Source organism: Ruditapes philippinarum, unplaced genomic scaffold (assembly GCF_026571515.1).
Source record: "Ruditapes philippinarum isolate M1 unplaced genomic scaffold, ASM2657151v2 ctg3189_1_1_1_1, whole genome shotgun sequence".
Taxonomy (NCBI): Eukaryota; Metazoa; Mollusca; class Bivalvia; order Venerida; family Veneridae; genus Ruditapes; species Ruditapes philippinarum.
The window spans coordinates 1,391-16,507 of NW_026855426.1; the positions used below are offsets into that span (position 1 = coordinate 1,391).

The window sequence follows — 15,117 nt, forward strand, 5'->3', positions numbered from 1 at the left end:
GACAGAATGGCATACGGACAGATAGAAAAAAATGTGCATTATCTCCATATGACTTCCAAATACCATTATCAAGAATCATTTGAGTGGATACAATGACAGACAGACGGATTGACAAACAGATATAAGAAAAAAATAAGTGCTTAAACTCTATATGGCCTTTTATACACATTCCAAGAATCTATATAGTGTTTAAACTTGATATTTAAAGCACCAACTTCATATAAGACAATACCTCTGAGCAACCGCTTGCCTTTCAATTATTCAATTACTTGATCAAGCCAGGTTACACAACTGTGTCTCTCTCTGTACCCCTTGTTTATTCTGATCTAATTAAGGTCTCTGTGTTACATCTCAAAAATACAAAGCATTTTTTAGGTTCTCGTGCCCGCAAATTGAACCGTGCTTCCATTGCTTTCCTTCCATGTTTTCTTTTACATTGTTTTGATAATTATATACTGTTCATATTCAGTATATGAAAACCAAAATAAGCTAAGAGGAGGGCATTAAGTGAACGCATCCCCAACACAACCCAGCAACACAGAACCATCAGAAAGGAGCCCAGTAGGACACCAAACAAAAGCGGGCACAGGGTCAGTTATCACTAATAATTTAAAAGAGGAAATAGAAACGGATAAGGATATTACAGAAGAGTTTAAATCCAAAGGCATACAAAAGAACAAGTGTGCTGGGAAGGGGGACTATTATTCGTACAAAGGAAAAATAACAAAGATTGAAAATATATTTATGAAACAGGTTCTACAATGAAATAACTTCCAGCTGTGTGAAACTATCAGTTTAATCGACAATTTCTAAATTTCTGTAACATTTCAACGCCGGGTGTACGCAATATCCAGAATCAAAATTGCATTCAACGCGAAATACTGACGAGAAAGGGAAGACTTGTGTCAATGCATTTAAAATATTAAAACTAGAAGTAAGGACATCTTCTTTGCAAAAGAAATTAAATTCAAATCTATTCTGATTGCTTTACATGACTCGTTTTTGTTCAAAATATAGGTTAAAAAAAGGGTTCGCATATCATAATTTTGAGGATGCGCGCGCATGGTATGTCCCCCTTGACATTGAATTACAAAAGATATTTTAGCTCAGCTATTGTCAAAGGTGTTATTGTTATGGAAATGAAAATTAATATATAATATTGCTTTTTTCAATTTCCCAAATACAACTTAATAGGTTAAAACAAATCTTTAAGGATTTTATAGACAAAAGCATCCATGTTTAAATTACTTTAATTATTTGACATTCAAAATCATTCAGAATTAATAATTATTAGTGAATATTGGTTATGTGATTGATATAAATGTAGTTTGTCTTTTGTACAAGTCACTACTTCCACTTATCAGCAGTGGGGAACTCCCACATTCTCTTCATTCACAATGTAAATTTGACTTAGATTCAGCTATTCATTTTTAAGGTTTTGATACTCATTAATATCTCTTTTTTGCTGAATTAAAACATTAACATTGGTATTTGAAACAAAACAGTATGTATTTAATGGTATATAATAATTATATCTGGCGTTTTACAAATGAGTCTGGCTAAATTTCAAGTATGTAATGACAATTCTCAATATTATTCACAATAATGTGTTTGTCCCTAATCAGAAAACATAAATGTTTCTTCGCAGTCCGTTTTACTTTTATCGTTATACAATATGACACTAGATAACGCTATAATACAGTAATATAATAGTTTACCTGTCATAAATCAGTGTGTTTGTTAACTGATAAAAGTTTAATTATCAATACACAGGACTTATAAAATATTTAAGGTAATATTTATTAAAATAACTATTTATTTTGATATTGATATCACTTAAGACTCTTAAACGATTGACAAGTTTCTAATTTTGTCTTTTTTATAAATATGACAACTCCATAAATTAACTTTTTGTAAATGTCATTATTGTTGTGTTAGTGGTACTTCTTTCTTTCTCTTTGACTTTATCTCTAGTTGGGTAGTTGAATTCTGCTTACGGCTGCTAGCGGGCGTGGACGACAGCTTCCACATAATTTGAAGTTCATGAAGTTGAAATAAAAGATTTGGTCCTAAATAATTTCGATGTTCTAAAATTTATTTATGAAAAAATTCTAAAAATTCTACCAACTTACGGTTTGCCCTGCATGTAAATAGGCGGAGACCATTAAATCGCCTCATTTAACGTATGAATTTAAAACATACAATTAAGTTACAGCACTGTATGGTAAAAATTTCAGCACAATTTAAACAAAATAGAGAGAGTCTAGTGAAAATGGTGAAATTGTTGTCAAGGTCACATTTCACATGGCCTAAATTTCATGACTACACATCAAAGGACAAGACAGTAAGTCACTTTGTCAAATTTCAGGTCAGCTGATATCAAAGTTCAATTTACATCATAATCTTTGCACATGGTACACTGTACATCAAAGGACTAGAAAGTAGGTCACATGGCGTATTATATTTAAATATGTTTTTAACTTTTTTCGTGATAACAAATTTCCTTCTTCTGTACAGTCTGGGCTTTACACCAGGAACCTCAACCGTCAATTAGCTTACTTATTTTAAGGCTCTCGACGACGGATTAGAAGTGAGAACAGTATTTTCTTATAAGTAAAGCTTTTGACAAGGTATTGCATGATGGTCTTCTCTATAAATAAAAAAATGCTGGATTAAATGGAAAATTGCTGAACTGGTTCTCTGATTATCTTTCTAACAGACGTCAATGTGTCGTTCTTTCAGGAGCTCATTCTAATTGGGCAACTGTAAATGCAGGAGTTCCTCGAGAATCTATTCTTTAGCCTCTGTTGTTCCTGGTATACATAAATGATATTGTTGTTATTTAAACTCAAGCATACATTTCTTTACCGATGATACCTGTTTGCACATAAGTGTTGAAAATCCAATAACTGCTGCGGCAAGTCTTCAATCTGATATCGACAAAGTTTCAAGTTGGGCTGATAAATGGCTTGTAACATTCAACCCTTCTTAATCTGAAAACTATTATCATGTCACGCAAAACAACTAAGCCTTATAATCCGCCAGTTCTAATCATGACCAGAAAAGAATCATCTCCTCAGAAAATAGTCATAAACATCTTGGTCTTTACTTTTCGGATGATTGCTCTTGGCATGTACATATTAATTCTATCAAAGAGAATGCTTGGAAAATAATTCATATCATGAGAAAACTTAAATTCACACTAGACAGAAGATCACTAGAAGTTATATAGCTTTCATTCATATGACCTCTCATTGAATATGCAGATGTAGTCTGGATCAACTGTACACAAATAGAAAATATTGAGCTTGATTAAATTCAACACGAAACCACTCGTATAGATTCAGGGGCCACTAAACTTGTATCTCTTCGTGAACTTCAAAGAGAAGTACTTTGGGAATCCCTCGAAAGCCGGAGAGAAAATCACAAACTTATTTTGTTTTACAAAATAAGAATTCGTCTCGTACCAGATTATTTATCATTCTTAGTCCCACCATCAGTTGGAGAAACGTCCAGGTACAATTGACGAAAATGCTTCTGATATACAAACAATACGCACAAGAACGTCTCTTTACCATAATGCATTTCTGCCATCTACTTTGAGAGATTGGAACTCACTCTTTAGAGCAGTACAAAACTCAATATCTTTGTCCCCTTTTAAAACGCAACTTAATGGTAATATAGACATGCCCCAAATATTATTACGTAGGTGAAAGAAACTGGCAAGTCATTCACACACGGTTCCAAATAGAAATGTAGCTCTCTAAAACATCATTTATTCAGAAAAAAATATGTCCCCCAGGACCCCCACACCAAATTGTCAATGTGGACTCCTGGAAAGTAACCATCACTTTTTCTTTGAGTGTCACTTCTATAGTGATATCAGATTCAGACTATTTGATGCTGTACTATATCACTTCATACCTTACTAAACGGAGACCAGAATCTTAGCCATGATATTAAATTCTAAAATTGTTCGAGCAGTTCATGTATATACATGTATACGTGAAAGTAACCGATTTTCACAAAATAATTTCCGTACTTGACATATCCGAATGAATCTTCTTTACCTTCTTTTTAATTCTATTCAATTGTTTATATTCTTAAAAATAAGATCTTTTGAACAATGGCTGGCTTAATCATCGATTTGTTTTTGTTCCAAATATGTTAAAAAATAACTTCATTGTTTCAAACAATATTACCAACACTGTCATAATTTAACTGCATAGTACAAATATATAGGAGAAAACCTTTACAAGCTTTATAGCTTTCGGATCTAATCCCTTTACATTCGCGTATCTACGTATTGTAAATGTATTAACAACATGTCGTGTCATTGTTTGAAATTAACTATGTTTAAACTTAATTCACTAGACTTAGCTGCATTATGACAAAGTCCAAATGTATAGAAAAAAAATCATCTGTTCCTACACGTCTATTTAGTGTTGTATTAAATTAATGCTGTGGCATAGCATTTTTCACAAATGTAGTTGGATCTCATCCTTGAAGAACATTTTATGTAATGACATTTTGTAACAATCTAACTAGTTTGAAATTTCTATATTTTGATACTGACATTATGTTTTGGGGCGTTAAAATATATAGAGAATACTATGCTAGTGTCTGAAATTACAAAATTAAATCAGGCAAGCCTGAGCAAAAAGAAGGATGAGGGCTCTACAGAGCCTTTCGGGTTTTTTTCGTGCCTAGACTGATAAATTTTAAAATAACATTCATTGTTTGGTATTCTGTTTATCATGCTTTCAATTTTAATGTGCGTTTCTTTCTTTAAATTTCAATTGAGACAAAACCTTGTCAAGAAGCTCTCGAGTTCATGCCACGCGCAGTTATATTTTATAAGGATCATACTTGTATAAGAGACACTCCCAAATGTTTTAGTCAAATGTAAAAGAGACTTTAATCCTAAAGATGTTATTCGATTTTTAATGTTTATCAGTTTGATATATTCAAACTAGTTAGAAGTAAAAAAGATCACTCTCTTCATTTTATGTACCGATGAGGTGTTTGATAAAGCTGAGGGCGACTGATAAAGCTTATCAGACATGCACCTTATTAATAGAAGTCAATGTAATGGCATGCTAAATAAAACAATACGTTTATCTTTTGATATCACTTTTATCATGTTCGGTTGATAAAATTGGTATCAAAGTACTGTAGCATGTAATTCTCTATATACACATGCTGTTCTCTATATATAACGCATCCTATTCGACTAATATTTAGGACACACCGTCACAAAATGAACTCATTCGCGATATCAAAAGGTTTACATGTTCTTTATTTTTCTTATTTTTTTATAACTATCGTATATTGTATCGATATACTTAAAAAGACCTTTTTATTTCCGTGGCTATAAAATTCTTTAAAATAAAAGATGTTCTGCATCGGTTAGATTTTTAGACCATCTCAGATACTAATCTAATTATATTCACAGGTGATCGCTTGCTTTGACACATAACTCAACAAGTTCCGACGGCTAAATAGTAAATGACCAACAAACAACAGTAAGGATGAATATTCATCTGTTCTATATTGTAAGTATGACATTTCTAGCACTTATATATATCTCATTGCTAAACGTTTGCTGTCATGTGTTTAACATAGGTCGGTCTTCATTTAATGGTTTTCATACGAGAACTTACAGTACGGTCCATGATATGACTCAATCAAACCGAGCCTGCAACATTTTTAATTTTGCCGTGTTGGGCTTTCTTCAGAGATTCTTATTTTTTCTATTTTTTTACAGTGAGTTTCCGTGAAAAAAAAACATACACACAAAATAAAACAAAAGAGCCATGATTACTCTAAATCGCTCACCAGAGTCAGAATACTTGTTAATTTAAGTTGTTTTTTTTTTTTTAAGAAGATTTTTTCTTTTATTTTTTACTATATGTATATAAGGAAAATCAATTACCCCCCCCCCAAGACAGGGTCAATTTTGACCCAGGGCTTTTATTTGAACAAACTTAGTAGACACTTACTTGAAGATGCTTATTATCTAACCTCATGCTCTTTGTTTTTTTTATAAGAAGCCCTTTTTATGTTTTTGCCAAATTTGGTGATGCATTACTATGCTATGAGATGTTGTGAATACCGGTATTATATTGTAGAAAGTAGTATTTTACTCAATTCATTATTTCTTGCTACTGTTTTAATCAGTGCAGGCGTCCACACATATGCAAATTAACATTGATGCCATAACTTAAAAAACGAAAAGGATCATAATCACTATTTATGATGAACATTTAAGATAATAATACTTTACTTTTTGTCGACAGATATAATACTCTTTTATCGAACTTCATAATTAGCATTAATATCATCAAGTGCCAAATAAGTTTGAATTATTTAAGGGTATTTAAAGGTGACAGTGCTAAATATACGGCGGATGTTCGAAATGTATTGCTTATTTCTATCTGGAGACTTCAAATTTCAAGTTAGCCTAAAAGTGTTTATTTCTTGCCCTCGAAGTACTACCCGTGGCTAGAAATTCAGCCGATGTATCCACTTCTTGACGGCGTCACGGTACGCTGATTTGAGCACAGTAATAAGGTACTGATGAATGACAGATGAAGTGGTGCCTGTCGGGACTTGTATTTCCGCCCAGCAAGGAAGGATTTCAATTTCGGAAACAAAAATAAATCACACGGGGCAAGGTCTGTTGAATACGGGGGGTGAGGCAAAAAAGTTCCCTTTTCTTTTTTCAAAAACGCCGAAACTATTGCGGAGGTATGAGGGGGGGGGGGCATTGTCATGTAGAAGACGCTATGCTTAAAACCAGTGACAGGGCGTCGTTTCTTATAGTTTTCTTTTCAGTTTCTTAAGTACTACGTCTTTGTAGTACTTCCCAGATAAACTTTTGCCCTTTTCATCGGCACTTTTATTGCGACTCCTTCACCAGAGAAGAAAATTGCATACAAAACCTTCTTTGCACTCAAAAACCGTTTGGCAATTATTGGGAGTTTGTTGTGTTTAGTGGCCCAGATTTAGTTGCTATCTTTTCTGACGGGCTCAAAATAGGACTCAAATTTCTTTTTCCATCGCCTAACTGAGTCATAAGACACACAATAAGGTCCATAAGCAGTAGAGAGTTCAGTAATCAACTGTTTCAAAGAGCAACCCAGTTTTGAGCGAGCTTTGATGTAAGCCCATATTTCATCTTTTTTGTCGACGCTTCTACCAACCATTTTTACTACAGTGGTCAATTACTGCGTGTATTTAAATGGCAAATTGTATGTCTTACACTAAGCCTAACATGTACATTAATACACCGTTGTGTAGGTATTGAATTACCCTATACAGGTATGTATTGATTTTTATCGTGTACCACGTGGATCACGAGATAGAGGACAATAAGCAATTCTTTTCGAACAGCCCTTATACTTTGATATTTTGTTGTGTTCTGTTTTGTGGCACCATTAAAAGAAATATTTAATTGCGAGAAGTAATGAAGCTGTTATTTTGTAATTGTGAAGAAGAAGACTTCTTTAATAAAGTTTTGAAACGACTTTTATAAGCCCCCTGCTATAAAATTTTAAGCTGAATTCAAAACAGTAGTCAGACATCTCTCCCTTACCGGTTCCTCTCCTGACGTTTCCTCCCTGACGATTCTCTCCCTATTTTGGGGGAGAACCGTCTACATATTTGCAAATAAGCTGACAGTTCCTCCCAATTTTTAGTTTTATTAATACAATATTATAGTACTAAAGTATTTAGATGTTTAATAAATGGATAAGTTTATTATAAAAATATTATTAATTGATATAAAGTAGAGAATAAAAGATATTTTATTGAAGTATTTAGATGTTTAATACATTGGTATGTTTATGATTTATTGATATAAATCTAGATAAAAAAATACTTTTAGCATAATAGTTTTTTTATTAGATCTAATGAATACTTTTTAACGTGTTGAATAATTATTGAATAATTTACTTGATTGGGATAATGATTTGATATTAATTATTGGGTGTGTTTTTTGTAGTTTTTTTTTTAATAAATAAAAAAATATAAGAAAAAATGATTAATGAATTTTAATTGCTAAATTTCATACTTTTGTTAAACGAAGAAAGGAGTTCAATACACATATGTGTTAAGTTTGCTGTCAGAGAAAATTGAAGCGTTAATTAATTCATTTCTCAAGAATCAAGGTGTAATCTAATGATTAAAATAGCTGAGAAAAGGTGTTGATGAATAAGTATTTTTTATTAGATATTTGGTATTATATATTGTTTCATGTTAATGACTACATGTTCTTTAACCAATTTTATAAAAGTTAATGTGAAATGTGATTGCATACCAGTTATTGCTTATTTATTTTCTATAACATACCTGTATCACCTTATACGTTATTTAACAAATGAAGAATACCACTAGACCTTTACAGGTATATTTCAATCAATGTCAAATAATCTCACAATGAAGGTGTTAATAGGATTAAAATACCTGAAAAAGGTGTTAAATTTACAAAAACTTTACAGAATTAAGTAAACATAAAACATGAAATGCACTTAATATCAATTACATTCTTTTAATAATCTTCATTGAGAAATATAAGATTAAGGAAAAACTAAAATGATAACTTATAAAAAAAATGGGGGAGAACTGTCTGCATATTTCAAATTTGGGAGAGAACCGTCAGGGGAGGAAACAGTTTGGGAGAGAACCGTCAGGGAGAGGAACTGGTAAGGGGAGAATAGTCTGTCATTCAAAACTTTCTTAACATTATTTTAACTGAATTTCATTTACCTACCATATCAAAAATATATACACATATAATAACCTAGAATTTAGTTATTTATTTTTTCATTGCAAAATGTCATTGAAAGTAATATTTCAAATTGCTTTTCAGTTTCTCCATTAACCCAATCTGTTAATAGCATATGACATGCGGACAGTTCTCGTACAAAAATCGTAGTTACTTAAAATATATTTTTATTACGCACACTCATCAAAAAATTAATTGTTGCACATCAATATTTGGCTCGTCAAACAAATTATGAAAATTCCATTATGTTCTAAACATTACCCAGCAAACATTACATATCGGGCTGAGATCGATCCTACATCCTCTTCAATGTCGGCCTGATATCGGCATCCGATGGCGGCTCGACGTCGTGTGTGAAACCCGGCTAAAGGTCGGGCCGATATCGGTTTACCGACTTACAGCCGATATCAAACCTACATTCATAATAAACTTTTTTTCTTTCTACCAGCATATTGGTTTGCTTTTCTTTGCATATGGTTGTTTCACATATAACAGAACAGATATATATTTTGACAAACCTTTTATTACATCAGCAAAATTAAACTTTCATATACATAACATATTTACACATACATACTTCAATGTTTAAGAACCATTATGTTCAGCTTAGCTTACACAGATAAAAACTAAAACGTTTCCTATAATTGTCAAAATAAAAATGTTTAAACAAAAATACCTAAGTCATGTGACTAACAACAACAACTTTGCTAAAGTAATACTTTTTTTTTGTTTAGATAAAATTAGCTCAATGGCATTTTTCTTACTTATTCTTTTTTTTTTACATCCTGTAGACCTGAAAATTGTCTAGGCAGTATCATGCTGTTATCTTTGATATATTTAGTATTTTAAACTGTATTTTATATTTTGCATATTGATTCAGACTCCAGTGATTACAAGTTTGTGTAAAACTTTAAAAGAAAATAATTGACTATTTTTACATTGTCATGTTGAATAGAAGAGTTAAACAGCATTTTGAAATTTGTAAATGACTAAATAATGTCAGTGCCAATTGTAGTTCCTCCTGATATTTATATAAACTTCTTCATTTGTTTGGTTTTCTAGACGTTCTTTTTCCACCATGTATTGATCACTTGCCAGATGACGCTATTTCATGCTATCGATTTTCAATTGTTTATAATAAATCAGTAAATAACATGAAACTTTACACAATAACTCTTAAATCTCAAGCTGAATAATTATATTTTCATTATTATAGAAAATATTTTTGTCTTAAAGAAGCATACACTTACTCATTTTTAATATTGCCTAGGACTCTGCACTCTAATTCAGGAATCTGTTTAATTGTCATGCCACGGAAAGATAATCTACCTGCAATAGTCATTCATGTTTCAAACATCATACTAAAAGAGAATATATCAACGTAATAATATATTCACATTATTATTACTAAAGGACTAGGTTAAGAGCAATGTCCTAAGCGATAAGGTGGCGCGATAGCTCAGTTGGTTTGACCACTGACTGTCACTCCTGAGGTTTCGGGTTCGATCCTGGGTAACACCCTTGGTTTTTTTTCACAAACGCTTTCAGTGTTTCCCACCTACCTAGAAGCTTACTGGTACGAAACCCAGGTAATCCTCGCATGTATCAGTGCTATACACTGGGCATGTAAAAGAACCAAGGGATCTATTCAATAAGAGCTAGGGACTGGTTCCCGGACTCCCTTATATCTCATAGCTGTCTCTAGAGCCTGTTAGGTAAGGACCCTACTGGAAATGAGTGCTTTCACTTTCAAAGGTTATCCTTGACCGCCCGGTCTTAAGAAAATTAATCAATCAATCAGTCATTTCAAAAGGCAAACATCAACTGTCCAATTATAACAAATTGTAACTTACTTAATTCTTAAAATTTTGACTATAAAACAGATGGTAATAATTTGTAAATAACATATTAACAAAGTTCTTAGAATATAAGTTAAAGATCTGCTCTTGCCTGCATCTACTAACGTTAAGACACTTCAATGAAAAATATCAATAGTAATGAGTAAATCGTATTCTATTGCAAACCGTTAAATGTATTTAAAAAAACGTGAAAAACCGTTACTGTAAAGAAAATTTGTAAAACACGTGTACATTTCAGGTAAGATACCTGTAATGGGTATATTTAGGAACCTGATCATCCTTAATATTTTATCAAAGTTCTTTATATAACTTATTCAATTGCAACTTTTCAAAGACATTTACCATCAAGTTTTCAAATTATAAGCATTTCATGTGAATACCCCCTCCCACCAAATTGCCCCCCTCAAAGTCAAGGTCATTTATGAGTGAATGTCAAGGTCTGTCTGGTTATTTTTAATGGTTATCCTTGAAGATTATTATGTTCACGTTTGAAGATAATCCATTCAAAAATAACAAAGTTACAGCCAATAATAACCAAAAAAAAAAGGTGAAAATTTCAATAATTTAACTATCAAAGACAAGGTCATTTTTGAGTGAAGGTCAAGGTCTGTCTGGTTATTTTAAGGGATATCCTTGAAGTTTATTATGTTCAAGTTTAAAGATAATCCATTTAAAAATAACAAAGTTACAGCCAATAATAGCAAGAACAAGCAAAATTTGGACTTTTGACCTTGAAGGTCAAGGTCATTTATGGATGAAGGTCAAGGTTTGTGTGGTCTACTGAAAAGTATTGTCCCAAATGTTGTTGTGGCCAAGTATGAAGGCAATACACCAAGAACTAAAAAAGTTATGATCCAGGTACAAGTTTGCGGACGGCAAAGGCAACGTCAACGCCGCCGCAACTATCACAATACCTCTATTTTTTTTAAAAAAAAAGTTGAGCTGAAATCATAAAATACCTCCTTGTAAAGACCCAAAAGGCCTAGAGCTTAGATGTTTTGCATAAGGTATTGTCTTGTAGACCTTAACCCAGATTGTCCAAATTATAGCCCTTAGGTCAAAATCGGCCCCGCCCCGGGGGTCATTGGTTTTCCTTATATGTATATAGTAAAAACTTTAAAAAAATTTCTTCTAGCAATTGACAAATGCTAGAGGTTAGATATTTTGCATGAAACATTGTGTAGTGAACCTCAAGCAAGATTGTTCAAATTACAGCCCTGGGGTCAAAATTGCCCCCGCCCCGGGGGTCATTGATTTTCAATATATACGTATAGTAAAAAATCAAAAAATCTTATTGTCTGAAGGTACAAGGCTTAGAGCTTTAATATTTGTTAAATGATATTATCTATAGGTCCTCTTTGACTTGAAATGTTGTTTGGTGGACCTATATCAAGATTGTTTTGAATTAAACCCTTGGGTCAAAATTTTGCCTTGTCCAAGGGGACAGTGACCTACTTTCTTGTCCTTTGATGTACAGCAATGAAATTTTGACCATGTGCACAGTTTTAGTTGTAAAATTGAACTTTGATATCAGGTGACCATTAACAATACATTTAATCCTAATCTGATAATAAGAATTAAATAGGTCAGGGATCTATGCATTATGACAATCTTCAATTGTATATAAACAAAAAAATCTGTTCCTACCCTACTATTTAGTGTTGTATTAATGCGGTGGCATAGCATTTTTCTCAAATGCAATCTTGTTTTATATAGGAATCAAATGTACATCTTTCTATTGTAATAAAAAATGCGATTTTATGTTTTTATATTTGCATGTGTAAACAATATAAAGTCTGTTTGATAAAAAAAAACGTTTGTTTCACTGTGGTTACTTAAACAAGTTAAAACTCTACCAAAGTTAACAAAATATCCTTCTTATGTCAAATTGAAGTTAATGTTGCTGTTATACCTGCTTTCTGACTTCAATTTCTTCCTTGAATGGATCAGCTCTTAAACAATGGTAACGTATGTTTCTTTTTAAAATGCTGTAGAAAAGATTTGAATAAAAAATGAAAATCTCCGTAAACAGAATGATATTTTAGAGGCTGCGAGCTTATTATTGCTTATAATTATATATATGTGGTATTATTAAGCATGCATCGATTTAGTTATGTAATATCGTTTTCGCTTCTAATTGTTTTAGGTTTGTCACTATTTATTTATATGCATTTGGCGACAATCCATTGATCATCCACTTTATCAATGAGGTTTTAAAAGTCAAATAAAATTTTTGCTAATAATCAAAGTGCATATACAGGCAGCAATGACTAATTGCAAATGTTTCGTTTATTCTGGAACTTATTTTTTGAAACACAATTTCAAAGTTGAAAATTCTAGGTGGCGACAGTAACGTATGTTACATTTTAGGGCATTAATGGTACTTGTAAAGGAAAAATACCAGATAAAAAAGTCCTTATTAGACAAAGTGGCAGCCACCTTTCTAACGACATTTTTATCTCAAGACAAACCTTAATATAAGAGCTACCCAGTGGAACATCAAATGCTGTGTTTTATTGAGAACAAGCGCAAAGCTAGATTCTAAGATATGTTTGTTCTGGGTCAGTATTGTCCATACACAAAATAGCACAATATGTCATTGCGTAGTATAATAAGTTGGACTGAAAAGTAGCAATGTGTGAACATAGTAGTATTTTGACTAATAATTCACTATAACTGTATTTATTGCCAAAAACCAGCAGATAAAAACATGGTTCTGGTAATTGGCCATTGAGTAACTTATTAAACCCCCGCACAACGAATTGTAAGGGGGGTATACTGGAATCAGCTTGTCCGTCCGGCCGTCCGTCCGGCCATCCGTCGGTTTTTCCTTGTCCGCCCAATAACTTAAGATTCCTTTAACACACAGTCTTCATATTTGGTATTTAGATTGATCATGATTAGTAAATGATCCCTATTGATTTTGAGGTCACAGGGTCAAAGGTAAAAGTCACAGGGACCTTGAGTAAAAAAAACTTGTCTGCCCAATAACTTAAGATTCCTTTGACCCACAGTCCTCATATTTGGTATTTAGATTGGTCATGATTAGTAGATGATTCCTATTGATTTTGAGGTTACTGGGTCAAGGTCACAGGGGCCTTGAGAAAAAAGCTTGACCGCACAATAACTTAAGATTCCTTTGACCAACAGTCTTCATATTTAGCATTTAGATTAGTCATGATTAGTAGATGATCCCTATTGATTTTGATGTCACAGGGTCAAAGGTCAAGGTCACAGGGACCTTGGGTAAAAAAAGCTTGTCTGCCCAATAACTTAAGATTCCTTTGACCCACAGTCTTCATATTTGGCATTTTGATTGGTCATGATTAGTAGATGATCCCTATTGATTTTGAGGTTACCGGGTCAAAGGTTACAGGGGCCTTGATTAAAAAAAGCTTGTCCGCCAAATAACTTAAGATTCCTTTGACCCACACTCCTCAAATTTGGTATTTAGATTGGTCATGATTAGTAGATGGTCCCTATTGATTTTGAGGTCACTGGGTAAAGGTACAGGTCACAGGGGCCTTGATTAAAAATGCTTGTCCGCTCAATTGCTTAAGAATGATTTGGTCAACAGTCTTCATGTTTGGTACTTAGGTTGTTTATGACTAGGAGATGATCCCTATTGATTTTAAGGTGACTGTGTCAAAGGTCAATGTGACAGGGATTTTAACTATAATAAGCTTGTCTGCTCAGATGCTTAAGAATGCCTATCCACAGTGTACTGATTTTGACATTTTCACATTTGAAGCATGGACTGGCTTAGTAACCTCAGATTTGGCAGGGAGGTTGTCCTTGAGCTGTAAATGGTCACTTTTGATTCTGACAAAGTGGTATGCGGGGGTATTCACGCCATGACAGTGGCAGTTCTAGTTTAATACTATAAGGTTACTAATTAAAGTGCTTTTGAGAAATAATAAACAAAAGCATTTTTGAGACATAATGGGCCAAGTGAAAACAGTCTGATATTTCTCAGACGTTGAATCAGTTTGTTTTTTTGACTGCTTTTGGGAATACTTTTTTAATTGGGGAAAAATAGGCTATTATGGATTGGAAATGGGTTAATATGCCAACCACTTGTGATAGGGTGAAAATGCCCTGGTGGTCGACACATTTTGAGGGTGTAATTACTTTTGGTTATTTTGTGGATTATTCTCAGGTCAAGTCACTCCAAGTGTTCGTAAATATACCAAAATATTAGACATATAATGTATAATGCACCACCATTGTTTATACTGGAGAAATATAAAACCATTATAATAATTTTTTTAAAGATAAAACTTTAAATATTTAAATTCAGCTCTACTTAATTAACAATGGAAAATGGGTATAATTTTGTTTTGGGTTTTACGTCACATCGACACAGTATAGGTCATATCGAAACTTTCCAGCTTTACTTGTGGAGGAAGACCTCAAGTGCCCTTCCCTGCATTATTTCAGGCACAAACGGGAACCTGAGTAGAACCACCG

The 15,117-nt window shown here is 32.9% G+C and overlaps 1 protein-coding gene across 1 annotated transcript in view; it reads left to right on the forward strand.

The window, feature by feature from the left end:
• Window positions 1–1,722: 1,722 nt before the first annotated feature.
• The window catches only part of LOC132743274 (uncharacterized), a 40,281-nt gene continuing 26,886 nt past the window's right edge, over window positions 1,723–15,117 (forward strand). Inside the window, exons 1-2 of the mRNA XM_060731807.1 lie at window positions 1,723–1,792; window positions 5,456–5,555. Of these exons, the coding sequence (XP_060587790.1) occupies window positions 5,532–5,555 (24 nt within the window). The 5' untranslated portion in view covers window positions 1,723–1,792; window positions 5,456–5,531. The remainder of the gene's footprint in view (window positions 1,793–5,455; window positions 5,556–15,117) is intronic.